At 45.3% G+C, this 27,825-nt stretch overlaps 2 protein-coding genes across 4 annotated transcripts in view; one reads left to right on the top strand and one right to left on the bottom strand.

The window, feature by feature from the left end:
* The window catches only part of SLC45A2 (solute carrier family 45 member 2), a 30,589-nt gene extending 15,816 nt beyond the window's left edge, over positions 1-14,773 (top strand). The window contains exons 3-7 of one of the 3 annotated variants that reach the window (XM_045787417.2): positions 789-1,114; positions 5,913-6,056; positions 6,725-6,848; positions 11,481-11,695; positions 14,018-14,773. In XM_045787417.2, the coding sequence (XP_045643373.2) occupies positions 789-1,114; positions 5,913-6,056; positions 6,725-6,848; positions 11,481-11,695; positions 14,018-14,239 (1,031 nt within the window). In that variant the 3' untranslated portion in view covers positions 14,240-14,773. The remainder of the gene's footprint in view (positions 1-788; positions 1,115-5,912; positions 6,057-6,724; positions 6,849-11,480; positions 11,696-14,017) is intronic. The other 2 variants (XM_087867758.1, XM_087867759.1) reach the window with 2 other exon arrangements.
* A 4,376-nt stretch (positions 14,774-19,149) lies between these two features.
* Positions 19,150-20,662, bottom strand: RXFP3 (relaxin family peptide receptor 3). The gene has a single exon (XM_045787416.2). The coding sequence runs from the start codon at positions 20,645-20,647 to the stop codon at positions 19,271-19,273; it is 1,377 nt and encodes a 458-aa protein (XP_045643372.2). The 5' UTR covers positions 20,648-20,662; the 3' UTR covers positions 19,150-19,270.
* Positions 20,663-27,825: the final 7,163 nt, after the last annotated feature.

Consider the following 27,825-nt stretch of genomic DNA (forward strand, 5'->3'; position numbering starts at 1 on the left):
TGAAGAGCACTCACTGCTCTCTTGCCCGGGTCAGGGGCACTTGTATTTTAAAATCCAAAAAGAATGAATCACTACTAACAAGATTTCCAATATTAGAGCATTAGGGCAGGATCGATTTGGGGGAGTCCTTCCTCAATGCCCCTCCATCACACTGTCTTTAGCAAAAGCAGGTAAAACGAGCAACAGAAAGACTTCAGGTCAGCCTCTTGTGAGATGACAACAAGATGTTTAAAAATTCATTCCCAACTTCTGTTATTTGTTCTGTGGCTATCGACTGGGAACAAGTTCCTTTAGCTTCTAATAGAGGAAACAAGACAGAGTCCAAGGCTGTTCGATCTTTGCAAACTCGCGTCACGCCAGGAAGCTTCTTAACGGATAAATGCCAAGACAAAGACATTCAGTGCAGTCAGAGGTTGGTTTTCTGCGGGGCGCTTTAGTTCCGACGCAGTTCAGAGAGTGCAGTTTAGAAAGGCCGCAGGACTTCTGACGGTGGCAAGATTTGTGTCTGGCACTAGCCCATTTTCCAACCATGACCCTGCTTGTGGGTCGCTCTTCCATCATTACCGCACGTTATGAGTGAGGAAGGCCAAGGGCGCAGCGAGCACACGCCGGAACCCAGCCTGAACCCACGTTTCGTGGTTGCAGGTGTCTGGGCCTCCTGCTGTGTTAGCTCTCCATCATCACCGTGCCTCTGCTGTCCTCAGGGAGCTTTCCCACGGTGGGGGGGCACCGTGAAAGGAGGAGATGGTTTGCTCACCATGCTAATGCGGCTCTTTCTTGCTTTCTAGGTTTGGGAGGTGCCCTGGGTTACCTTTTGGGTGCCATCGACTGGGCTCATCTGGAGATAGGAAGAGTGCTGGGCACAGAATTCCAGGTCATGTTCTTCTTCTCCGCCTTGGTGCTCACTTTGTGTTTTAGTATTCATCTCTGCAGTATCCCTGAAGCCCCACTTAGAGATGTTACAAAGGACATATCCCCACAGCAAGCCCCCCAGGACTTTCCGTTGTCGTCAGACAAAATGTACCAGTATGGGTCTATTGAGAAAGCTAAAAACGGTTCTGTAAACCCAGAGCTGGCATTGCAGGGAGAAAAAAACAAAAATCCTGCTGAACAGGTAAGATGCAAGTTCTTTTTTCTTTATTCAGGAAAAATACCCTTGCTCTTACCCTTCTCATTTTTTTATTGTTCTTTATTTTGTTTGCTTATTTGAGGCAAAAAGTTTGACGTGAAGTCTAATTGAACCCTCCAATCACCTATCCCTCTTATCCCTTTGAATTACAACTTTAAAATGTGTGCATTTTCCTCTGGTCTTCCTCTTACTCTTTTCAGAGCGTCAAAGTAGGGAAGATGAAGCCAGTTCCAAAATGTTAGACCATAAGTGAAGCCTGGAACCATCTTTAGGCTGCAAGAAATATCTTTACTTCTTAGATTGGGTTTATAAATTCGTTCCTCCAAATGGCAGCATCCCTGGGTTGGTAACTGGGTTGGGCATGTTGAGTTTGTATTTCATGAGTTGATTAAATATTTCTCTTAGGCCATTTTCAGTGAACTGGTCAGTGAATTAATAAGTTTAAAACTTTTAAGAAAACTCTACTAAATTACAGAGAAATGGGACTAGGTTAAGGGGAAATTGTCAGAGAGAAGAGGCTAGAACTATGCTGACCAATGCATTGGCTACTTGTCCCATAGGGCTATTTAAGTTTAAATTAATTAAAATGAAACAAATTAAAAAGTCAGTTCCTTAGCTGCATTAGCCACATTTCAAATGTTTAATAGCTCCTTGGGGCTAGGGGCTACAGTCCAGGACGGTGCAGACGTAGGGCACTTTCATCACTGTAGAACGTTCTGCTGGACCACGCTGATGCGTAGCTGCATCCTCCTTCAAGCTGAGTTAACGGCAGTACCTCAGCGATATAAAGACAAAGGATTCCCTCACTGGCAAAGGGGTTGTGGAAGACCTGGGTTTAAATCTTGATTCCTCTAGCTGGCTGACCTGTATTATTCCTTCAACAACCATCAGGCACTCGCTGTAAAGAGCCTAAACATTAAGAGCATATGGGGTGCCTGGGTGGCCCAGTCAGTTAAGTGTCCAACTCTTGGTTGGGGCTCAGGTCATGATCTCAGGTTGGTGAGGTTGAGCCCCGCATTGGCGTCGGGCTCTGCTCTGAGCATGGAGCCTGCTTAAGATTCTCTCTCTCCCTCTCCCCCTCCTCCCAAGCTTGCAGGCACTCTCTCTTTGAAAAAAATAAAATAAAATAAAAAATAAAAAATAAATGAAGAGCATAGGTGTTCAAACCTGCCTCCACCACCTCTGGAATGTATGACCTTGGGCATTGACGTTTCTGTAAAATGAGAAAGTAATGCTATCTACCTACAAGGGTTTTGTGCGGATTCCATGACATAACCCATGCACGGTTACTTAGAGTTTTTCCTACCACATAGTAAGGTGTTAGGTACAAGTGCCTATTACGAGCCTGGCAGAACGCTGAGCACCTCACACACCAACAGGGAACAGACTTAATCTGTGCTCTAACAGAACTTTCCTACAAGCTCGGTGAATCTCTATGAGTTCGACTTCTCTTGGTGGGTTGGTCTATCTATTTTCCGTGATTATTGGAATGTTCAACTAAGATAAAGCATGCAAAGGTGCTTTTTAAGCTTTATACAAGTATATAAGTGTATTACGGTCATTATCCAGTAAACGAACTACTTTGGATACCAAGTATGTACAAAGCATTACTAGGTATTTAGGGATCATGAAATTGACTAATCCCTGCTCCCTGTGCTCAAGAGCTTACAGCCCTAACAGGGGGCATAATAAGCCACTTTACCAATACTTATATTCCAAGGTAGAATATGCACTTTCCAAAACGAAGGTGGCGGTGCAGTTTGAAAACTGGGATTATTTTTTTTTTTAATGGCCAGAGGAGGCCTGAGATATTTCAGGATTCAAACTGGACCCCATAAAATTCATCTGCAATTCCTCCATGCCATCATTGCTTACTTTAACATTCAGTCTCCTTTTGAGTGTCCTCTTATGAAGCTCTCTTCCCTGCTCAGCTCTGTGCCTTTTTTATGTATAAATCTACCACCACCCAGTCTCCAGATGACAAAGGTGGGCAATGCATGCAGCAGAGGAACTCGCAAGGGCTCAGAACCATTGAAAGGGCTGCACCGAGGGAACTGATGAGTCACAGAATAAGATGCCAGCTGAATTTTCATTCTAAGTGAAAAGACCCAAAGGGCTTTGAATATTTACATTTCCAGCTTTTACAGAAATACGAGGCACAGTTTGAAAGCTCATATTTATTTTTGGATGAAAGGAAAAATTAGATTAACAATGAAAGTAGGATGAAAATTATGCATAAAGCGGAAGCATAAATTAATATTTGGAATGAGGCTGAATACTTGCTGACCACATTCACTTTTTAGAATTTTGCATTTTTGGAAAGAGAAGGAAAGTAAAAATAAATCACTTAGTCTGAGGCATGAAACTCAGGCTGTTGTTATTGTTGTCTAAAGATTTTATTTATTCTTTTTTAAGTAATCTTTACACCTAACATGGGGCTTAAACCTACAACCCTGAGATCAAGTGTTGTATCCTTTACCAACTGCGCCAGCCACGAGGCCCTGTTGTTTTATGTTCTATACCCCTAGCTTCTTCCAATGGTTGAATAAAAAGTAACAATCCTTCATTGAGTTTCTTTCTCAGTCAACATTTATTTTGATAGTTACCATATTTTACATGCAAAAAAGTTATTTTTCCTAATTCCAAAGAAATGTCTCTACTTTTTAAATACTGACTAGGTACAGTTGTCCCCAGTTATCTGAAGTTTCATTTTCCACATTTCGGTTACCTGTGGTCAAACGCAATCTGGAAGCAGATGATCCTGATTTATCATCAGAAGGTCAATAGTAGTCTAATGCTGTGTCATCCACCTCACTTCATCTCATTACATAGGCGTTTATCATCTCATGTCATCACAAGAATAAAAAGAGTAGTTACAACACAATGATGTGTTTTGGGAGAGAGAGACCACATCCACACAACTTTTATTACAGTATATTGTTATAATTGTTGTATTTTATTAATAGTTATTGTTGTTAATCTCTTACTGTGTCTAATTTGTAAATTAAACCTTATCATTAGTATGTGTGTATAAGAAAAAATGTAGTCTCTATAGGGTTCGGTACCATGTGCAGTTTCAGGCATCCACTGGGGGTCTTGGAATGTATCCCCCATGGATAAGGGTAGTGATGACTGTATAAGAAGATCAGTTTAGTCATGGCCAGTAGGTTAAATTCTACAAAATTGATGAATTAAAAAATCAATTTATATAACAAATCTATGATAAATAAATATATTTTCTACAATAAATATTGAAGTAAAAAGCATTGTTATATAAAGTTAAGAGTTATAAAACAATATGTTGTTATAGTTAAAATAGAAATTTCCAGGAGACCACCTTATAAATAAACTAGCCAGGACTCAATTTCATTATGTCGAGATTCAGAATAAATAAAGATCTGACAAGAAAGACCTATCACCCCACCATGACTGATGTTTATAGTCTCAGTGTCTTAGCATTCCCAAGGTTTCTTTCTTCTCTTACATGACAAGATGCTGAAAGCTGTTTTATGCTTTGTATTTCAAAACATTTGGGTCAATAGTTCAAAATTTCTCATTTTCTCAAGGCTTCTGATACCAAAGAAAAAAAAGTGTAGCCTTTGGTTTCACCATAATTTAAGTCTAAATTAAAGAGTGTGGGTATGTGTATTCATTTTGTGTGTATTTGTGTGTGTGTGTGTGTGTGTGTGTGTATTCTATATTGTTTTCACCTCTGACTCCACATAGGGCTCATTTACATGTGCTGGCTCATGGCAGGATCCAGAGAAATAAACTGGGAAGAGGTACCTGACCAAGAGCAGGGAGCTGATTGGCTCTCTGTATTAGTTTTCTGTTGCTACCTAGCACATTACCTTGAGCAGCTTGAAACCATATTTATTATCTCACAGCCCTGTAGTTCAGAATTCTGGGTGGGCTCAACTGGGTTCTCTGCTTAGGGTCTCACAGGGCTGAAATCAAGTTGTTGATGGAGGTGCATGCTCATCCGGAGGCTCAACTGGGGAAGAATCAGCTTCTGAGCTCATTCAGGTAGAATCCAGTTCCTTGTGGTTGTAGGACTGAGGTGCTTGTTTTCTTGCTGACTGATGGCCAAGAGTCACTCATCTCCTAGAGTGCACTCTAAGGTCCCTTCCATGTGACCCCTTCTACCTTCAAAGTTAGTAAGCCTCATGCTTTGAAACTCTCTGACTTCCTCTTCTGCTCCCACCTGGAGAAAATTCTCTGCTTTTTAAAGGGCTCATGTGATTTGGTTAGAGTCACCCAGATAATCTCCCCTTTGATTAACTCAAAGTCAAGAAATTAGTAACCTTAATTATACCTGCAAAATCCCTCTGCCATGTAACATGACATAATTATGGGGTAACATCAGGGGACAGAGATCATGGGACCATCTTAGAATTGAGCCTACCACACTTTCACATTCAAGAAATCTAAGAATTGTGATCATCTAAGGGCTAACTTAGATCTTTGAGCTCTGTCCTTGTGTAGTGGTTCCGCAGGATGTTAGGTATCTCTTACATCTTGGTCCAAAGCAAGCCCCATTTCCAGCCCCTTTACTCTTGGGTCTCCAAAACCTTATTCAGGGCCTGAAACTGCTAAATATCCACACATCCTTAACACAACACCTCCTGTAAGATCCCTCTGTGAAAACCTTGGTGCCATGCCCAGAAAGTGTGACTCTGTGGGGTAATTGACTGACGGATATGTAACACGGCTGTGTGGTCTGGCTCACATAGCTGGCTGCATGTCTGCATGAAGGTCACACCTGTTTCATGTTTTATTCCAGACCAGGAAGGCAATGACCGTGAAGTCACTGCTGAGGGCGCTGGTGAATATGCCTCCCCACTACCGCTGCCTTTGCATCAGCCACCTCATTGGATGGACCGCCTTCCTGTCTAACATGCTCTTCTTCACAGATTTCATGGGCCAGGTAATAAACATGCCCGTGCACATACTCATTGACTTGCGCATCAATCGTTCATTCAGCACCTGTTGAGTTTCTTCTGGGCTCACCCCTAGGATGGGCACAGTAAGAGTGTAAGAGTACCTTCAAGGAGTGTCTTACAGATTGGAACTGGAGACAGTTACTACACGCTAGACATTTCTATGGGACCAGTACTAGATCAAGTACAGCAGACAGGGAAGAATCAGTGTGAGCTGCAGCAGTCGTGGCAGGCTTCATAAAGGAGGTACAGTATGATCGAGGCCTTGAAAGGTGAATAGGAGTTGGACAGAAGAGGGAGAAAACATTCCAAGCAGGAATAAAAGTGGCATGTGTGGAAATGAAGCCTGTTGGCTGTACCAGAAGGGTGGCAGGGTTTGACTAAGTCAGGGTAGGGGCCAGATGTTAGGTGGAAGGAAGGGTGTTAATGATCCAGGGAAATACTGTTTAGACTTGATGGCATTAGGAATTCCTGAAGGTCCTTGAGTAGAAGTGTAAAAGGATCAAAGGAGTGATGTGGTTGTAGGAGAAAGAGCTCTGGGAAGGGGCCCCTGGGCAGGGACATGTGGCTCCCCAGGGGTGGAGAAGCAGAGCACCTGAAAGGGGGTCCCTACCACACTGCATTTTATCTCAACGGTCCCAAATCTCTCTTCCAGATTGTGTACCACGGGGATCCCTACGGTGCACACAACTCCACAGAGTTTCTCATCTACGAAAGAGGGGTCGAGATTGGATGTTGGGGCTTGTGCATCAATTCTGTGTTTTCTTCACTTTATTCTTGTAAGTCTCTTCCTCCTGAAGGTATCTGCTAGAGGGCTCCGGTCTAGCAGAATCTTGGATTTTATATTTCTATATTTATTTTTTGCTCTTTAAAATACCAGATCCTTGGGTTGCCTGGCTGGCATAGTCAGTTAAGCCTCTGACTCTTGGCTTTGGCTCAGGTCATGATCTCAGGGTCCTGAGATCAAGCCCCGTGTCAGGCTCCTCCCTCAGTGTGGAGTCTGCTTGGGATTTTCTCTCCCTCTCCCTCTGCACCTCCTACTCATGCTCTGTCTGTCTCTCTCTTAAATAATCTATAAAATAAAGTAAAATAAAATAAAATAAAATAAATAAAATAAAATACCAGATTCTTTTTTTTTTTTTTAAAGATTTTATTTATTTATTTGACAGAGATAGAGACAGCCAGCGAGAGAGGGAACACAAGCAGGGGGAGTGGGAGAGGAAGAAGCAGGCTCCCAGCAGAGGAGCCTGATGTGGGGCTCGATCCCAGAACACCGGGATCACGCCCGGAGCCGAAGGCAGATACTTAAGGACTGCGCCACCCAGGCGCCCCAAAATACCAGATTCTTGATAAATATGTGGAGATCAGGAAAAACTGTTCCCTTAGAAAGGACCACAGGAAGTATCCTTTTCCATACTGAATTTTATGTTATTTCCCTCATTGATTACTTTTTCCTTGGAATCCATGGGTTCTTGATCCAAGTTCCCTGGAGAATAAAAGGCAATCTTGTAAACAGATGGTGAAGGGCTGGATGCATAAGGGCTAGAGTCCCAGCACTGAGTACTGATTAGCATCAGGTCTGTGTTCTGCTGGAGGAAGATCACTGGTTTCACAGATACGCTTATGAGATCTGTAGATGACAGAACATAGGAAGGATGGTTAATATGCTCGGTGACACAGTTAACATGCAAAATAACTTTAGCTCAGGTGGGAAAGGAAGTATGTCACAGGAGCACTGTTCCAGGACTGAGAATAACAACTTTCTTTCTTAAGTACCAGCTTTCCATGGACTGGAGTCCATTAACCCCCACTTAGCTCTAAGTTTCAGTTGTAAAGACACTACAAACAAAGAGATTTCTGTGATTGGTTTTATCTATCTATCATCTACCCATCTGTCTATCTATCTATCTATCATCATCTATTTATTGTGTTTTTTTTAAAGATTTTACTTATTTTATTTATTTGAGAGAGAGAAAAAGAGAGACAGAGAGCAAAGGGGGAGGAGCAGAGGGAGAGGGATAAGCAGACACCGAGCTGAGTACAGAGCCCAAGGCAGGACTCGATCCCACGACCCCAAGATGATGACCTGAGCTGAAATCAAGAGTCAGTCGCTCAACAGATTGAGCCACCCAAGCACCCCTGTGACTGGTTTTAAACAATCCCAAACTAATGTACTGTAACCCTAGTCTCATTTGGTGCCTGCCAATATGGAAATCTCCAAGATCTATATACAGTGAATTAAGTGAAATAATCTAGCCTATAAAATGTATGCAGTTCCCCCATTTGGAATGGAAATTGGTTTCTAATAATAATAGGAGCTCCTCCTGGATTGTGGGGAAATAGCTGGCCCCAACTCAGAGCTGTAAGCTTTGGGCAGGCCCCGGGGACAACAGGGTTATGACCCAGGTGGGAGAGGGGGAAGTGATGGAGGATAATCCCTATTACCATTCTCAGGGGCACTCACTCTGCCATTGAAGTGTGCTTTTTGGGGAGGGAAGAGAGTGACTGTACATAATGACCCCTCATCTGACCTCCAACTAGCCATAGCGCAGCAGGAATCCTGCTTCAAGATGAAAAAATCTCTTCAAAATATAGCACAATTGGGAGAAGGGGACCTAATACAAACATGTAAGGAATTCAGGAGCCCAGTAATCATAAACCCATAAAATTTATTATTCTAAAATTTATGATAATCAAATAGTGGCTTAAAGCTTATATTTCTCCTTTCCCCCCCCTAGAGTACATGCACTAAGAAAATCACAGGAGAAAGATTTCAAGTACTTAAAATAGAATCAGAGAGTGGTAAACTAAAAGGGCCTAATTATTCATCAATCTTTTGTGTTTTCAAGAGGTGGGGGGACTACCACCCTCATTCTTGTAAGAGGAGCCCATTTTCCCACAAGTAATACGCATTTTAGTTTTGTGTCAATTAAAAACAATTTTCTCTCAAATAATCCCTACTAGGAACATTCCATTAGTCTAGTCTTAGTTCTTGTATGACTTTCATGGCATTTGAAGATTAAAATGCATGTTATTTTTAGGCCCTTTTGAGTTAAAAGCCCTGTATATGATAAACTATTATTTGAATAGTTTTCCAAAGTTATATTAATGTATAAATCTATGGGATTCCTTTACCTTGAATTAGAACTAAAATTTTATTTAGAAAATACCAACCAGCCCTTAAGGATCTTCAGGGGCTCTCTGGGACCCTAAGATAAAGTCAAAGTCCTCAGCCTGGCATTCCATGATTTTCAGTTTGGTCCCCTTCACACTTTGCCCTCTTTAACCCCCTTTCAGACTGACTACCGCTGATGACTCACTGCACAGACTTTCTCAGCTCTGTGTATTTCCTACTGCTTTTGGTTTCTCCTTCTCCAGGTGCTCTCTGACTCCACATCTAGACAACTACTAATCATGCTTTTAGACTCGGCTCCAATGTGACCTTCTCTGTTAAATCTTCCAAGTTCTTTCCCGCTGCACTCCAACCCACCCTGAGCAAAATCAGTCATTTCCTTCAATTCCAGAGTGCACCCCCCTCTATCTTGGACTCATCTCATAACATCAGATGCAGATCTAGAATTTCTATCCAGATGGAGTTTGGCAGGGCAATCTGGCTGCTGGGGTGGAGGGTGAGGTATGGTATTTTCAAGTTCCTTTTGCGTAGCAAGCATACTTAGATCCGTGAAAATAGCAATATTAAGTACTGAAATGTGGCCAGTTTTTCGTATCCTACACTACTATTCATAGTTGGTGCTTAAATCCATCATTGACCTCCAATGCTAAGGAGAGGCACAGTGTGAGGACATTAGACCCAGTGGAGGGCGAGTCAGCTTTACCCTTACACTTACTGATTTCTCTTCATGGATAAAGGATTCTTTGCTTGGCTTTCAGCCTTTGTTCTGAAGTTACTTATGTTTCCAAATAGCTCTTTATACTTCTTTGCCTTCTTCTTGGCTGGCCTACATATTGGATGAGAGCATTTCCCCAGTGAATACTGATGGTGTCTTTTAGGTCCTGAGACACCTAGATTACACTTTTCATATAAATATAATCATTAAGCAAACAGAAACTGACCTAGCTCTATACTGCTTTTTCTCTCAACCTTGACAACAGCCCCCAGGGATGGTATGAACTTACCAGAGGAAGCAACATTGCCCACTTATCATTTTCAGAGCTCTGACTTCCATGGGAGGATCTGAGACAGTGTTTAGTTTCCTAATTGATTCAAATGTAATACAGATTAGGTTTCTTGTTTCTGTGATGTCAGTCCAACAGTTACTTGGATAGGTAGGGAGAATTTCATTCTTGAATAGACACATTTCAGGTCTTTATCATTCATCCCCTGGGTTCATGTGTTCCAGTAGAATGGCCAGGGGAAAGACAGGGAACCTATGGATGAGAAACAGCTATTTAAAAGAGAAAGACCGAAGACTTTTAGGGAGTTTTCCTACCACGGTGGAAAACAGTAAAACATTTTAAAAGCAGAATTTTCAGTTCTTAAGAATGAACCCTGCTACAGCACTCTCATGAGCAGGCCCAGTTTACCTGCTGGGGGGAACCAAGTTCAGAGATAACCGTCTTCAGCGGGAGCCTCTATTTGCTGAAATAACAATAGTCACCATGAATCGAGGTCTTCTATGGGCTTGGTCCTGAGCTGAGTATGTCACAAGCATTGGATCTTGTCCGATCCCGACAAAAAACACAGAGAAGGGTTTCATTAGCCCATTTATTGGTTTGTTCGTTTGTTTTAGGTTTTTTTAGATGAGGAAGCTGAGGTTTTGAGAAGTGAAGGAAATGGACTGACAGGGAGGGAGCCCACAATGGGGAGGTGCAGTGAGGGTCCCTGGGAAGTTTTGGCAAGTCAGGGAACCTGTCTTTAGATAAAGAACATTCTTAGGCTTTCCTTCTCAAGTATGCAGAAGACATTCAAATGGAGGTGGAGGGACCAGGTGACCTGGATCATTTTTAAAATCTGGTAGTTTCAGTTTCCTCCAACTTGACTCTGGGCCATGGGGCCAAGATACGCCTGGATTGTTGTTTGTGTCCTGTTAGGGCAGACTCTGTGAATCAGAAAGACACAGTCTTCTTCCACATCTTGCACCCCCACAGTCCACCATAGCCCCCTCTCTGCACCTGTTGCTCTTCAGTTGCCTGCCCCAGCGCCTGGTCCTTCCTTGTGGAGGAAGACAATTGACCTAGCGGGGCAATTTCCAGCCCTCTGCATGCACAGGATTTAAAACCGATTCCAGAAGCCAGCTGTTTTTAAGCACAGATAAGGAGGTTCTTTTGTTCCCGATTCGGTATCGACGGAAAGCTCCTAAAAAAAGTGAATCTTCAAACGAAAAGATTGTCTGAAATTACCAAATGCTGTGAGACGCTGCCAGCCGTAATTTCTTTCTTTCTTCCCACAGACTTGCAGAAACCTTTGGTAACCTACATCGGATTAAAGGGTCTTTACTTCATGGGGTATTTGCTATTCGGCCTGGGGACAGGATTTATTGGGCTTTTCCCGAACGTCTACTCCACCTTGGCTCTGTGTACCTTGTTTGGTGTGATGTCCAGCACTCTGTACACTGTGCCCTTTAACCTCATTGCCAAGTACCACCGCGAGGAGCAGGAGGAGAAGGTGCGTCCCTGGACCTCGCCGGAAGGCTGGGGGGTGTGGTAGGAAAGTGTAGGGCAGAGCTGGAGAATAAGGGCCCTGAAACAGCAGCTCTGAAACGCCCAGCCAAACGTAATGATGGTCTGACCAAAGCCTGAGCACCTTCCCAACCCACACCCTCCTCCTTACTCAGGAGCCCTGGGCACCTGGAGAGCAGTAGAGCGGGTCCTGTTATGCTCCGTTATCTGATTAGGAAAAGGGGGCTCAGTAATGCTGAGGAACCAGCCCACGGTGTGTCACACAAAGACAAAGAAAGGGGAACCTGGGAATTCTGACAACTGCCCCAATGTCCCATGCACCTGCAGCATTTCTGGGTCCCCCACCCCATGGCTGCAAAGGTGGAATTTCTGGCAATTATTGGTTAAAGGTAGGAGATTCCTAGCCCGCATTCCCCTTGGAGTGCAGGTTTTAGTAAGCCAGACGCTGTGTGCAGGGAGGAAAGCCGAGGTTGCTGGTGATCACCCCACCAGCTGCCTCCAGGGAGGCTGCCCCATCTCTGCCTTGGAGCTCAGGCTGGAGGACAAGACACCAAGCTGGCCCCCAAGAACAGTAGGTTGGGTATTTCTGCTCTAAGATGACCACCTCTTCTTTTCAAAAGATGTCCCTTGTTCTCCATGACAATAGGCGTCACATTTCCTTACCTGGTGTAGTGATACAAGAGCTAAAGAGAGAACTGCCAGCTATCTGGAAGCGTGACACCAGAGAAACAGAACACATTTATGTGGTTGCAGCGCTGGCCGTCTTCTCTAGCGCTTGACCTGACAAAGGCTGCAGGGTGAAGTGGCACTAGGAGTTAGAACTTTCTAAAGGAGAGTTTGTGGCTGTCCTCACTTCCTGGCAAACAGTGTCACGAATGTTCTGATGCATGCAAGGGTTTTGCTGTTAGAGACAGTTATCGTGAAGAACTGTCTCTCCTAGGAGAAAGGCCATACGAGGACAAAAACACGCATGTTTGGACTCAGAGAAACCTGGGTTCAAATCCTGCTGCCCCTACTTCGCAGGTGTGCGACATGGGGGGTGTTATTCATTTACTTATTAAATATCAGTTCCTTTTTAGTTAAGGTGGTATGTTCACATGGTTCAATAATGCCAGTGATATCCACGTGCACACCGGAAGTGGCTCCCACCTACACGTTTCCTGTCTCCCTCTGGGGCCTACATGTGAGCGCTCTTGCTAGGTTCTTGCTTATCTTTCCCGTAGTTTAAAATGAACATCAAGCAAGTATGAATCTGTTTTCTTATTTTCCCCCTCGTATTCAAAGTATAATGTGCATTTTTCTGCGCAATGCTTTTTTTTACTTAATGGTGTAGGAATTATCATTCAGACTCCAATGCCTGAGCTTCCTAATCAAGCAAATGGGAATAATATGCCCACCTTATGGAGTGGCTGGAGAATGAAATTAAACAAGGTAGTGCAGGTGGGGCGTCTAGCGTCGTGCCTACCTAGCACCTGGCAAAGACTCAAAAAATGGTAGTTAGTATTATTGTTGTTCTATGGGGATGATGACAAGTGCATCCAGGGAGGAGGGGAAGATGAGGTGATGCGATACAAGCCAAAGAACCTTGCATAAGGCCCAGCACATAAAAGACACCCAATGAATGGCAACATCATCAACCAGTTCAGACCAGCCGCGCTCTGAGAGGTTGGATTGGGTTTTTTATGCTGCTTCTCCTGTGCGGGTGTGTGCTTCAACACCCTTCTTAAACATATTTGAACTTCTAACATAAGGGAAGGAAAGGAATGGCATATTTATTGAGTTTCCATTACATTGTTCTTATTGACTTCTTAGGAAGAGATGATTTTGCATATCTTAACGGCTTAACCTTGGTAGGCATTAACAGGGGGAGTTTAAAACTCCGGGGTGGGTAGGAAAAACAGCCTCCTGCAGCTTCTTGGTGACCTTAAATCAGGGGTTGGCAAACTATGTCTCATGGGCCACCTGTGGCCTGCCCCCTGTTTTTGTACAGCCTGTGAGCTAAGAATTCTCTTAAAATTTTTAAATGATTTGTTAAAAGAAAATCCGTAGAAGGATAGCATTTGTGACAAGTGAGAATGACATGAAATTCACATGCCAAGGTCCATTAAGTGATATTGGAACACCCACTCAGTTATCCACGGTCGCTGCTTTTCCGCTACGAAGGCAGAGCTGCGCGGTTGCTGCCGAGACCAGGGGACCCACAGGCTGAAAGGATTTCCTCCCGGGCTCTTCACAGAAAAGGTGTGCCGACTTCTGCCCTAAAGGACCGTTCATGTAGATTAAGTGTGTTCCTGTGTTTCCCTTGCAGAGACACCAGGCCCCAGGAGGGGGCCGGGATGGCGGCGGGAGAGGGCAGGGCCTGGACTGCGCCGTCCTCACCTGCATGGTACAGCTGGCTCAGATCCTGGTTGGAGGTGGCCTGGGCTTTCTGGTCAACAAGGCTGGGAGCGTCATCGTGGTGATCACGGCCTCTGCCGTGGCGCTGGTCGGCTGCTGTTTTGTGGCTCTCTTTGTTAGATACGTGGATTAGGTCAATAAACACTGGCCCTACCCACAGACACAGGGATGTCCATGGCAGGAGATCAGTCTCTTTTTTTGGCTCCGCCGTGTTGGGGTCTGCCCCCTGGATGCCCTGTGTTATGGCTTCAGTCGCACTGGGCTGCCCACACCTCACTTTCTGCCAGCTCTCTGCACAGCAGTTTCCAGATTTCAGGCATCATTTATCTTAGGAAAGGCTGGGCCCTGCCTCCATTCACTGCAGCAAAGTTTGAGTGAGGGAGAGAGCGCCTCCCTCTCAGGGTGTTCCTGACCTTGACAGAGCTTGAGAAGCAGACTAGTTCTACACACAATTGGGTTTATTCTATCATGTGTTGTTTTTTTTCCCTCTTAATCAGAGGTCTGTATTTTGTCAGAGGGTTATACTTTTCATTAATTCACCAATACTCAAAATATTGCTGATGATTTATTTTATGATATTAATTTACTCATATTTAATTCATATTTAATTTGCTCATATAGACAGATAGTCCCTGACTTACGATGGTTCAACTTAAAAAAAGTTTTGTTTTTGTTTTTTTTTTACTTTACAATAGCTGGAAAGCGATGCGTGTTCAGTAGAAACCCGTCCTTCAAATTTTGAATTGTGATCTTTTCTGGATGATATGCGGTATGACCCTCTCTCGTGACCCCAGGCAGTGGCAGCCACAGCTCCCAGGCAGCCTCACGATTACAAAGGTGAACAACTGGTACATGGATGACCATTCTGTCCCCATACAGCTATGCTGTTTTTTTCACTTTCAGTACACTATTTAATAAATCACACGAAATAGTCAACACTCAAAACCACTCCCTCTTCCCCAGTCTTCCTTCCTCCTTCTCCACCACATTATCTATCCTAGAGCTGCAAGGTCATGACTGAGTTAGAGGAGCGACCAGGGATAACATTGGCCCCCTTCCCCGTAAGTGTGGGATGATGATGAGTAAATGTTCAGAGGACCCCATGTGACTCAGTACCCTACATTTATAAAAGAAACAGCACCGAGCTACCTCCCTTGCTTTACGCACCTGTCTTTGGCCTCTGTAAGATTTTAAAATGGAATTATTTGCAGAGTTCAATGTTTATTTCCTGATCATTTCTCCAAAGACTGTTCTGGTGATTGAAGATTTTGAAATCAATGAATGGGGGAGCTAGGAGCATGACCTGCAGCAGAGGACCATCTTACCTGGACCCCAAGAAGTTAAAAGTCATCATGTCTGGCCAACCACAGGGCATGGTCTTTATTATAAGTGACTTTTCAGCTGGAGCACTGGGTGGGCTGCTGGCATGAAGAAAGGAGCTAGAGCATGCGCCCCCCCCATACATATGCACTCACGTACACTCAAATATTCAAATAAACACTCTGCTCTTTTAACTCGTCTCCACTGCGGTTTGACTGAGTGGATAGAAGCCAATTTTAAAAGCCTTTAACCACTTTTGGGACCTCAAGTACTTGTTCTCAGTATACTGGTGACATGTTCTCTCTGGGACAAAAATGTTCCATTCCCAGACAAATAAAACTAATACGGGGACACCTAAATTCTGAACAGAAACCCCAGAAAATTCTATAGAAGAAAAGGAAGCCCAGCTGCTTGCTTCCTGCTTTCCCCACCATGCAGCTGACTTTCCAATGCCAGACCTTTAATCATCGCTTTCCCTCAGCTTCAAACGTCCTCTTTATGTGCCCACCGCCCGTCTGAATGGCCGTTCCTGCCCATCTAAATTGTACCCATATTTCCAGGTCCACCTCAAGTACTATTTTGGTGAGGAAGTCCCTGACCCCCCAGCAGAGCCGATCTTTCCATCCCCTATATTCCCATAGCACTTTCTTTAAGCTTTGCTATGACTTTCAACTCATTGTTTCATGACTTATTTACCTCGTAGACATGGCTGTGTCTCCTCCTAGATGTAAAATTCAGTAACCTGTCTAGTTGATGTATGTCACCTCAGCACCCAGGACAGGGCTTGGCGCACAACTGGCACTCAAAAGAATAAAATAAATATGGCCATTTCCTAGCTTATTTTTTTGTCTTTGTGGTAGACGGAAGTCATAGTCTCTGCTCCCTCCAGCCATGTTCACAGAAGCCCTCAGGTTCAGATGGGGACCAGTTGATTCTTGTAGCAGTGTTCTTTCATGAAGGCCTTGTCCCTAGTGCCTTCTGTTTTCCTAGGGTCCATCACGGGAAGCACACACTTCAATATACTTTCCTAAAAACCCCAAGCTACCAACACAGTATTTTATTGTCAGAATTGAAATGGCAAGTTCCTTTGATATAGAGAATCTTTCAGTAAAAGTCTAATATCAACATTATACATGGATACACAGCCAAGCTATTACTGTTTGTTCTTTCTGGGTGTTCACTTGCCTGTTTATTTTGTTTTGGGGACTTGGAGGAGCTTGCAGTTCAATATTTTTAAAAAGAGTTTACTTATTTGAGAGGGGGAGAGTGCCCACAGCAGGGGCAGCTGCAGAGGGAGAGGGAGAAGCCGACTTCCCGCTGAGCAGGGAGCCCCATGCAGGGCTTGAGATCCCACAACCTGAGTCAAAGGCAGACACATAACCCACTGAGCCACCCAGGCGCCCCGCAGTTCAATTTTTATTAGCCCAATTGCTATGTAATATCAGTATCAATAATTTTTCTTCCTAAAGGGCAAAGAAAGACTAATTTGACTACTTTCTATGTTTATGTTTTAAAGTAAACCCTGCACCCCAGATGGGGCTTGAACTTAGGACCCAGAGATCAAAAGTCACATACTCTACTGACTGAGCCAGCCGTGCGTGGGTCCCAAATTTGACTACTTTATTTTATTTAAGATTTTATTTATTTATTTGACAATGAGAGAGACAGCCAGAGAGAGAGGGAACGCAAGCAGGGGGCGTGGGAGAGGAAGAAGCAGGCTCCCAGCAGAGCAGGGAGCCTGGCGCAGGGTTTGATCCCAGGACCCTGGGATCAGGCCCTGAGCTGAAGGCAGACACTTAACGATTGAGCCACCCAGGTGCCCCCAAATTTGACTACTTTAAAACAAACACATTCTTCTGTTTTCTAAAAAAGTTAACTTCTCAAGACTGCTCAGGATTGAGGAGCTCAGGAAGCTTTTGTTTTTGTGGCAAAGGTATGAAGGCTGAGTAACTGCCTGGTGCTGTGTCACAGGATAAGGGAGGCCAGGGCTGTAGATGGTCGCACTGACCTCAAATCTCAGACAATATAAGGAAGTTTCCAACAAAATTACAAAAAGATTGACAGTTTGAGAGGCTGTTTAAACAGACATGTTTATATAATGATTACTTATTGTATTAAAATAACCACACCTATAGATGCCCGTGTTGCTGGGCTTTTCTTCTTGTTTTACCCCAACCTAGATCGCCCAAGAGAACAGTAGCACCTCTGTCAAAACTGGGGGCTGGATGGGTAACTGATGTTTGATCGCCATTCTCTAAGCATCCTCACGCTGTGACCAGAACAGAATTGTCATAAGAAATGTGTCACTCTTCAGAGAGGATTCCCTAGATTGCCTGGGGGTTAAGGAAGAATTTATAATACAGGCTCACTGCGCAGAGCACTCCTTAGAATAGTGGAACTTGGTTAACGTCGTGTCCTATGGGAAGTCTTACTCCCCACCTTGTCCTCTCCATAGCAGGAGAAAGAATCCCACACCAGAAATTCTGGGGATCCCCTCAGAACAGGCTCTCTGTACTCTCTTGCCTTTAGGACAGATTTTACTTCACTCTTCCGTTCCCTTTCCCACCCCACCCCTCCTGTTGAAATTTGGTTCTAGGAATTTGGTTTCCAGGAGTCCTCCCCTTCCCCCGCCCCCGCACATTTCTACGGCATCTTAGTTTTCTACCTAAGGCTACAAAATCCCTGGCGGAGCCACCCCTCTACTGGTTGTTTCCGAGTCCCTATCAAACGGACATCCGGATTCGCGAAGATGGGGGCGGGGGTGGGAGCTGCAGAGAAGTCCCCACTCCCAGGCCTGTCTACACAGACCTTTTCAAGTTGCTCCAGGGCACAGCTCACCCGCCGCGCGCAGACCGCAGCGCATGGCGTTTCCAGGCACCCACTCCGCTCTCCGGAGAACCGGGACGTCCCGGCTTCCAATGTCTGGTGCACTCACTTCCTGCTCGGTCACCGAGTGAGCGCGTGAGCTCCCCTTTTCCCGTAGAGGGGGTGGCCTGAAGAAGTCTCTATTCAGTCCCCTCTCCTCACACTGCGTCCGCTCCCTCCCGTCGTGAAGCCACTCCCCAGCGAATCCCTAGCGCGGTTGGAGACAAGTGTTTTGCCTCGGGCGACTTCTAAGCACAGAGTCCGGCTCCCGCGTACCCACTCACCCTGTCCGGGATGGTAAACGATACAACGGCCCCGTGGGAGGTGCCCCTCTCGCGGTGCCTTTCTCTGGAGGGCGGATCAGGATTGTCCCTTCCTTCCGATTCCGAAAAGGTTTCTTCTTCCCAAACTAGGTCCCCTACGCAGCCACGCAGCAAGTCAGATGGCTCGGTGGCGGTCTCGCGTGCCAAGGCGCAAAGGAAAAGTTTTGTAGGCGGCTTCCCCAGTTGGACGCACTTTGAGGACCCCTTCGAGAGCTCCATAAAAATCGCTGGAATAAATGCGTTCAATTGCGCACCGTTTGGCTGAGCCCCACTTCCTCGTGCCCCAATTTCTCTACATTCCTGATTCCTTTCTCCGCTTCTGGGCGCCCCCACGCCGCCCAGGGTTGACAGCTTAGGAAGTGGAAGAGGTGTGTGGGGAGAGAAGGGGACGAAGGCTTGTGGCTTGGCCCTGCGAGGCCGACCTCGGCCCCTTTTCCAGCGTCCTGTCTCCACCAGGTTTCTAAGCCTTCCTTCTCCACAGACAGCACCCCCTGCCCTCCCTCCCCGCCTTTTCACAGGCTGCTCCTTTGCGCCTTTCCCTATCCTGATCCCTCCTACCTCTGGATCCGGCGGGCCCCCAGCATCTCCTAATCCGCTCTCCTCTTTCCCTTCTCGGGGAAGGCCACTTTGCTGGGCCTCTGCCCCCTGGGCCTGAGTCAGTAGGCGGAGCTGCTGGGCAGCAGGTCGTAGCGCCCCCCACTGTAGACCACCACGCCGGGCGGGTAGTAGACCAGGTCAGGCTCCGCGGTCGGGTGGAGAGGTGCCAGGGCCTGCAGCCCCTGATCCTCGGGCTCTGGCTTGGTGGTGGCCGTGAAAGGGCGCATGCTGGTGAGAGAAGGCGACGCGATGCGCCACAGGAGACTCTTGAGCGCTTGGCGGAACTCGCGGCGCACCAGGCAGTAGAGGATAGGGTTGAGACAGCTGTTGGAGTGAGCCAGGCACACGCTCACGGGGAACGCGTATACCTGGCACAGGAAATACTCTTGGCTGAAGGGCACGGCGTTGAACTTGATGAGGATGCTCCAGGTGGTGAGCGCCTGGTTGGGCAGCCAACACAGGAAGAAGGACAGGACCACGATGGTCACTGATTTGGTGACCTTGGACCGTCTCCGGGCGCTGGCTGCGGCCAGGCCGCCCCGGGCCGCTGAGGCTCCTCCTTCGGTCCCGGCCACGCGGCGGTCGGAGATGAAGCGCACCAGCAGCAGATAGCACAGGCTGATGATGCACAACGGAAGCACAAAGCCTAGCAGCACCTTCTGCAAGTGGTAGAGGCCCAGCCAGAACTGTCTGTCTCCGCCCAGCAACTTGTCCGGGAAGCGCACCAGGCACAGCTCCTCGCCCATGACCTTGATGGTGTTGGAGAAGATGGCGTTGGGCAACGAGGCCAGCGCCGCGGAGGCCCAGATCAATACGCACAGCGCTTTGGCTGAGAAGCAGCAGCTGCCCGCCAGGCTCTGGCCGCAGCAGTCACCCCGGTCATGTCCTCCGGTCCGGTGGCTCTTAAGAGCCGAGGCCACCGAGTGGTAGCGCGCCACGCTCATGGAGGTGAGGAAGAAGACGCTGGCGTACATATTCATGGACGTCACTATGGATACGATCTTACACATGGCCTTGCCGAACGGCCATTTGAAGTCGAGAGCGTTTTCCACCGCCCAGAAGGGCAGGGTGAGTACGAACTGGAAGTCTGTCAGCGCCAGGTTGGCGACAAAGAGGTTGACGGAGGACTTGCGCCATCCCTGCTTACTCTTCATCAGGTAGAGCACCAGCAGGTTGCCCGTCAGCCCCAGCGCGCAAACCACCCAGTACACCACGCTGATGAGGATCCGCACCCGGGCCTCGGGGTCCGCACTTTCTGCCCCGCCGGTGCCCGGGGCATGCCCCGGCGCCGCGCCGTCCGGCAGCTCTAGCCCCAGCTCCCACCACAAGTCCTGGAGCTGGGACGACGCGTTGCCGCTGGTGTTGGCCGCCTGCAGAAGGTACGGGATCAGACTGAAGACTTCTGCGAGCTCGTCTCCGCCAGCCTCCTTATTCATGGTGACTGTCGTGGCTGCAGCGCCCACCTGCAAGCGCAGGTGCCTCTAGGTCATGTTCGAGGGGTGGGGGAGGAAGTCAAGACCCAAGCGAGTCCAACTCGCTGGGGTTCTGTTCCGGCGAGCGCGCAGGGCGTGCGTGGGAGCTTTCAAAGCCGCAGCTGTAGAGAGCTCCCGGGAACTGGATGCCAAACGCTTTCCCCGCACAGGGTACCCAGCCTTGGGTGCCGGAGTTGCGCTTGGCCTCTGTTCTGGAGGGGAGTTCTACAGCTGAGCGGTGCAGCTCCTGAGGCGAAAGGTGGGCATCCAAGGGTTCTCTGGCCAAGGTCGGAGTCTCCCGGTCCTTGCTGTACGATTCAGACGTTCCCCCACTGGCTTTGTTGGGCACGAGCCTATACCCCTGCCGCTCAGGACCACTACTGGGGGCCCTCTCCTCTTTCAAATACCTTTGTCGGTTTCCTCTGCTCGTGTTAAGATGAGGTTTCTGTCCTTTGAGAGGAAAAAGATAGAGTTCTGTCTGCTTCGCTCTGACCCTCTGGAAGTCTTTCGACCACCCTGCCTCGCGCCTTCATCTCTCCGCTGTTGTCAGCTCCCAGAGAGTTGCCAGCGGCGGCCACCCGAGTTATATTCGCACCCGCAAAGCCTAGGCTGCGGGCTCCCAGGGAGCATGCGTAACCCCCGCGCCGGGGATGAGGGGGCGCTTTCCGAGGTGCTGAACTTCGCCACGCCCGCCTCGGGGAGGAGGAAGCTGTGGGTAGCTGGCAAAGCCCACCAGCTGATTACCCCCTTTCCATTTCAAAGTTTCAGGAGATGGTTGTAACCCTTTATTTTCATCTGCTGCTGGAGAAAGTCAGCTTTGATTTGCGATGCATTTTTCTTTCTTATTCCCAAACATAAATACAGGTATTAGAATTTTTTTCTTTCTTCTTTACTCCCACTTTATCTTTGAAACGATCCCATTTGATGAAAGATGGTTCTATAAATTCACTATCTCTTGCCCATTTTTATTTTTAAAAGCAATGAGCAACCTCTTTTCATGACCAGACCCTAAGTCAGATGATGGGCTTTAACCAGATACACAAACACAAGCTCCATTTCTCCTTCTTTAATTATCTAACTACTTGGTGCCTGTGACTGTCAGGATTTTCAAAGTGTCCTCACATAGCAAAACTCTGGGTTCAAGTGTTGCCCTCTGCCTTTGGTATATTCTGAGAACTGAGGCTAAGCAGAGAATATATCATCGGTGAGCTGAGTTCACAGATGTTAGATACCACCTGTCCAGCTCTTAGCCCAAAGCTCTTCCACAAATTGTTTACTCACATGCATTCTCTTTACCTTGATGCAGTTGGAATACAGGATTCCATAGACTATTTTTGGACCACCAGCATCTTACTTTCACTACTGTTATAATCAGAACTCTTTAGCAGGTGTTTTTCAGATCAGTGGAAGTAAATGCTAAGGAATCTTCTAAGTTACTTTGGACAAGGGGAACCAGTGTAAGCCATTTGAATTACTTTTCAAACGGCAGTTTACTTAAATGCCACTTCAACTGCTCTAGTGTAAATTGCACTTTTTTAGGGTGAACTTAAGAAATTTGAAATGTTTTCCTAACTGTCCCCAATGAAACTGAGACAAAAATATCTTAGGCATGGCTGTCCTCTCGCCTGCAGAGTCCACAACTTTACTTACAGAGATCAAGAGGATGTGACTTTAAAGCAGAGGAGATAGTAAAATACTTAGTTAAAAAAGAAATATGGTCTCCAAAACATATGAAGGTAAACTGAAACAATCTGGATTCCAAAGCAAGAACCCAATTCCAAAGCAGAGAAGACGCTTCACTATGGACTCTGGACTTCTCTACTTGCCGGCTAGAGGGCGTCAGGGCTTCAGTAAAGAACAAACCAAAACCAATCCACCTTTGAACTGTTTGATCTGAAAAAGATCAGCCCTCCTCTGGTTATTGCTCCCAATTCACAGGGTGCCTCTGTGGACACCTCTTATCTCTGTTTAGTAGTCTCACCTTCAAGCTCACTTTTCACTTCATGTTTTACCAGTTCTTTCTCCATCAAATTTTTATCTCTCCTTTCTTAAAAAAAAAATTTTTTTTCAAGGTGCTGTTGAAAAACAAGGAAGACTACGGCATATCCTGACAGCCCTTTGCCTTGGTTTTCATATCTGTATATGGGAGGAATTATAGTTTTCAAATATTCTGAGAATAGGTACTAAGCAGGTGACATCAGAGTCAGGTGGGGAACTTGCTAAAAATATAAATTGCAACTCTTCCCCCAGCCCCATGCTGGCCCAGAGATTCTGATTCTTGGTGGATTTGGAAAAGGGCCCAAGACTCTACATTTTAAAAGCATTCTTCCAGATGATACTAATTTTTCCCAAGTTTGGGAACATCTGGACTTTTATTTCTTTTCTAACTTTCCACGTAAAAAAAAATTAAGTCCCCAAAAGTAATTAATGTCCAGTGATGGTTTATTACACACTAGGATTGGAAGCAAAGGAAGAGAAGGAGGTCTTGGCAAGTTCCCCTAAAATCACATTTGGGCCCAACAATGACATTTTCTTCACTGTGAGACTGGGAGGGCCCTGTGCTCCTGAGGTACACCAGCCTTGAATACTAGCCAGCACAGCTCAGATTGAGCCCCCAGGAGAGGCTGTTCCCAAGTGCTACTTTTTGAGAATGCTGCCAGAATGCTTCTGAGCCTAGAATGTTCTTCATTTCCAAATCTGCTCTCTGAAAATGAACCAGAGCTCATGTTCAGGAATTTATAGTATCACTTAACTAAGCCTTTGTTATGGAAGCAAAAATCCCCTTTCAAATATGAAATGAACCTTTCCAACATGAACTAAAGATATTTGAGACAATTTATCTTAAAAGCAAGGACGATACTTTTCTCAAACATCATCTAAAAAATTCAAGGAGAGAAACATATCAGTTGTGGTCAAATATCATTTAGGTATATAAGTTCATAATCCAAAGAATGTAATATATAACTAACATGTGAGTAAAGGCTAGGGTGTGAGTTTGGGGGAGCATGTTATCACATGGGTAGTCTGTTCTGGGTAGACTGTAGCAAGACAGAAGAACTTGAGCTGGATCTAAATGAGGAGGCAGGAAATTACATCAGTCAGGTTAGAGAGGAGATATATAATCTCGATTCTGGGATTCTACAAAACAAAGTGGGTTTTCAGATAAAAGAGAGGAGAAAAGAATCTATTCTTTCAACATTCTTTGGAATATGTGCAGCTATCCTTCACTGTGCATTACTTTTTTTCAGTCTGAAGATATCACGGATTTTTGTTTTACCATAATTATGAATTAAGTTCCTAATATGCACAAAGCAATGTGCTAGGTGTTTGGATATATAACAACAAAAACAACATTGGCACAATATGAATGACAATAATAGAAATGATAACCACTCATATTTCACATTTATTTGGACATATTATTTTCCTAGGGTTGCTGTAACAAATTACAGCAAAACAGGTGGTTTAACATGAAAGGAATTTATTATCGCAAAATCTTTGAGATTAGCAGTCGGAAATCAAGGTGTTGGCAGAGTGGGTTTCTTGGAGACTCTGAGGGAGAAAACATCCCATGTCTCTCTCCCAACTTCCGGTGGGTCTATGTTGATTCCTTGGTTTGTAACAGCATCACTATCATCTCTGTCTTTGTCTTCAGATGGGATTCTCTTTTCTGTGTATATCTTTGTGTCTCTGTTTTCTCTCTGTAAGGACACCAGTCATCGAATTAGGGTCCACTTTAATCCGTATGACCTCATCCTAACTAATTACATCTGCAAAGAATGTACATTTATATTTCCAAACAAGGTCACATTCACAGGTAACAGGGTCTAGGATTTGAACATTTCTTTCCAGGGGGACACAATTCTACCCACTACAGGTAACAACTGTGTGCACTGTGCAAAAGGTTTTATCTGCATTTTCTCACCTAATACTGAAAACCAGTGAGGTTGATAGTACTATCATCGCAGATCTGATTTCCAGGCTCTAACACCCAGAACTGCAGAGGTGCATATCCAACTGTTACTTGGCGCCTCTGCATGGTTGCTGATTTCCTTCAGATTTCTCAATCTTAGTCGAAGGCATTACCATTCACATAACTGTTTGAACCAAAAACCCAAGAGTAATTCTTTATCTCTCATTTTCCCTTACACCAACTTAACTCAATCCAGAAGGTCTTGTTAGCATGTTCTCAAGAACAAAAACAAAACCAAGCCCCCCAAATTCCTGAATCCATCTACTTCTTTCTATTTTTCCATTTCTGTCTGTGTTAGTTATCTCTTGCCAAATAATAATTTATGTTAAAACTTTATGGCTTAAAACAAGAAGTATCATCTCACCGTTTGTGTGGGTCAGGAATCCAGGTTGGCTCAAGGTCTATCATAAGGTTGCAGGCAAGCTATCAGCTGGGGCTGCGGGTTTATTTAATAGATTTAGTGGTAGGGAGTGGGATTGCTTTTAAGTTCAATCACAAGGTTGTTGGCAGACCTTGATCTCTCACTCTGTGGGATTCTCCATAGGGCTGCTTCACAATATGGCAGCTGGTTTCCAGCGGGGTGAGTGATGAGAGAGAGACAGAGAAATTGGCATGAAAACTATAGTGTTTTTATGATCTAGTGAAAGAAGTGACGCTCCCACCACTTCTTCTCTATTCTATTCTTTAGAGGCCAATCCATAAATCCAGTCCAGGGATGCCTGGGTGGCTCCGGCAGTTAAGCGTCTGCCTTCAGCTCAGGTCATGATCCCAGGGCCCTGGGATCAAGTCCCACATCGGGTTCCCTGCTCAGCGGGGAGCCTGCTTCTCTCTCTCCCACTCCCGCTGCTTGTGCTCTCTCTCTGTCAAATAAATAAATAAAATCTTTAAAAAAAATAAATCTAGTCCACACTCAAGGAGAGGGGAGTTATACAGGAATATGATTACTAGGAGGCAGACGTCCTTGGGATGGTCTTGAAAGCTGACTACCACAGTAAGCCAGGCTGTTACAATACCCAGCAGGAAACAGGAGTTGAAGGCTACTTAACTGAGTAGTTATCTCAACAGCTGTGCGGTGCTGGGACAATAAAGACTGAAGTTCAAGCTTAGTAAAGGGGAGGGGAATAAGTAAAGTCTAGGCTTTCAGTCTAACCCCTGGAAGAGGCACATCCTAAGGGTAAGTTCTACAGTGTATTCTCAACATCCAGCAAATGCACGCTTTCTTCAAATACGCATAAAACATTCACCAAGACAGGCCACTTGCTGAGCCAAAACCAAGTGTCAACAGATTTCAAAGGATTGAAATCATACAGAACACGTATTTTGAGCACAGTGGAATTAAACTAGATATCAAAGAAAGAATGATTACTATAAGTCCTCCAATCTTTCAAAATTAAGCCACGTACTTTAAACAACCCTGATTAAAGAACTAAAATATAAAATGTTATAAAATAAATTACAAAATATTTTAAACTAAATCATAATAAACCATGGCATCAAATTTTGAGATGCAATCAAAACGGTGCTTCGAGGGAAATTTATAGCGGTAAGTGCATATTTTTAAAAAGAAAAGAGGTTAAACATCAATGATCTAAGCTTCCAACTCAAAATCCTAGAGGAAGACAAACACTTTAATTCCAAAGAAAAAAGCAGCATGGGAATATTAAAGATAAGAGCAGAATATGTGGGCAGCCCCTGCTATGTCAGGGATTAACCTTCTAGTTGTTGACACAGAGAGAGTGGGTGGAGGAGGTCTCAAGAGAAGACCAGCCCAAGGTGGGGCTACTTGGGGGGCTTTCAGCATATCCACAGAGGAGAATATTTATTTCTGAGGGCAAAGAGAGAAATGAATAGTCTAATATTAAAACCAGAATCTGTTTCCCAATTCCAGGTGGGAGTTAGGAGAGGAAGCCAACTTTTTAATGGAGAGATATGTCCATGGGTCTCAAAGCAGGTCATTCCCAGAACATTCCCCACTAAGTCTCCCAGCCACCCATCGTCGGATCAAATAATTATTTATCATTTTTATCCTTAAGAGAAATGCAATAATAAATAAAACATAGTCCTTTTACCTACAGTTTTTAATCAAGGGGGAAATCAATCATAAGGAATCATGAAATTCATTAACTTGAATCTCACTGTGGGAAATTCAGCTTGGCTGCCTGCTTTCTGATTCACCACTTGATAACATCAGTTCTTTCTATGAATCTGTCACAGATTTCTCTCTGCCTTACATAACTAATCCACGTATTCAATAAACATATCTTGTGTACCCAATTTTCTCACATTGGGTTTCAAAGACTCCATCAGTCTATCCATACACATATCAGTCCTCTCACCTTCAAACAAAGAATCACATCTTAATCGGATCACAGCCCCTGCTTTACTGCAGGCTGCAATACAGCCCTTTGCTCTCGGAGGCCTTTCAGGAGACTGGGGGCAGACTTAATAGGAGAGCAAACAATCGCCTAATAGTGCGAGTTAGTGTTATCTGCAACACTCAGAGGGGCTATGAAGCAACAGAAAGGGCCTTCTTATAGCCAAGGAGGTGATCCTGCCGGGCACCATTTGGAGAGTGTGGCCAAGGTAGAGAAAGGTGTCTGCAGAGGCAGCTAGCCCTTGGCTGGCTGTCCCCTGGGCCTCATGAAAGGGTCTCTGAGAGCACAGAGCCTGTCTTTCTGTGCGCTGAAGATCCAAAATGCCACAAATACTCCTCTCGTGGCGGCAGAGATAACCTACACCTCTGTCTGGCAGAGTGGACGAGCTGTGTTGAAACTCTACAGAACCATAAAGAGAAGCTTTATCTTTATCCAGGGTTAACTTCAAAGCCTGTTTGTCGTATTTTCACGTGTATCTTTTAAAGTCACTTTATCCTGAGGAGAAACATATACTGAAATGCGATTGTTGGAGGACTTAGGGGCCTTGCTTCCTAAGTTTCAAGGGAATACCTGTAACAGGAATTAGTAGTATGCACGCGTCTGCTGATTTTAGGCTTGGTGTTTCTGACCACGTTTTCACTCCATCAGTTTTCCAATAACCAACAGATAAATTAGTGACAAGGTGAACGAAGGGCCCACAGTGGTAGATCCATACAAGGGAACTCTGTGCAGAAATAAAAAGGAGCAGAGCACTGGGACACAAAATACCCAAATAATGATGCTGAGTCAAAGAA

Source organism: Ursus americanus, chromosome 15, assembly GCF_024610735.1.
Source record: "Ursus americanus isolate L20-20 chromosome 15, mUrsAme1.1.p, whole genome shotgun sequence".
NCBI classification, from domain to species: Eukaryota; Metazoa; Chordata; class Mammalia; order Carnivora; family Ursidae; genus Ursus; species Ursus americanus.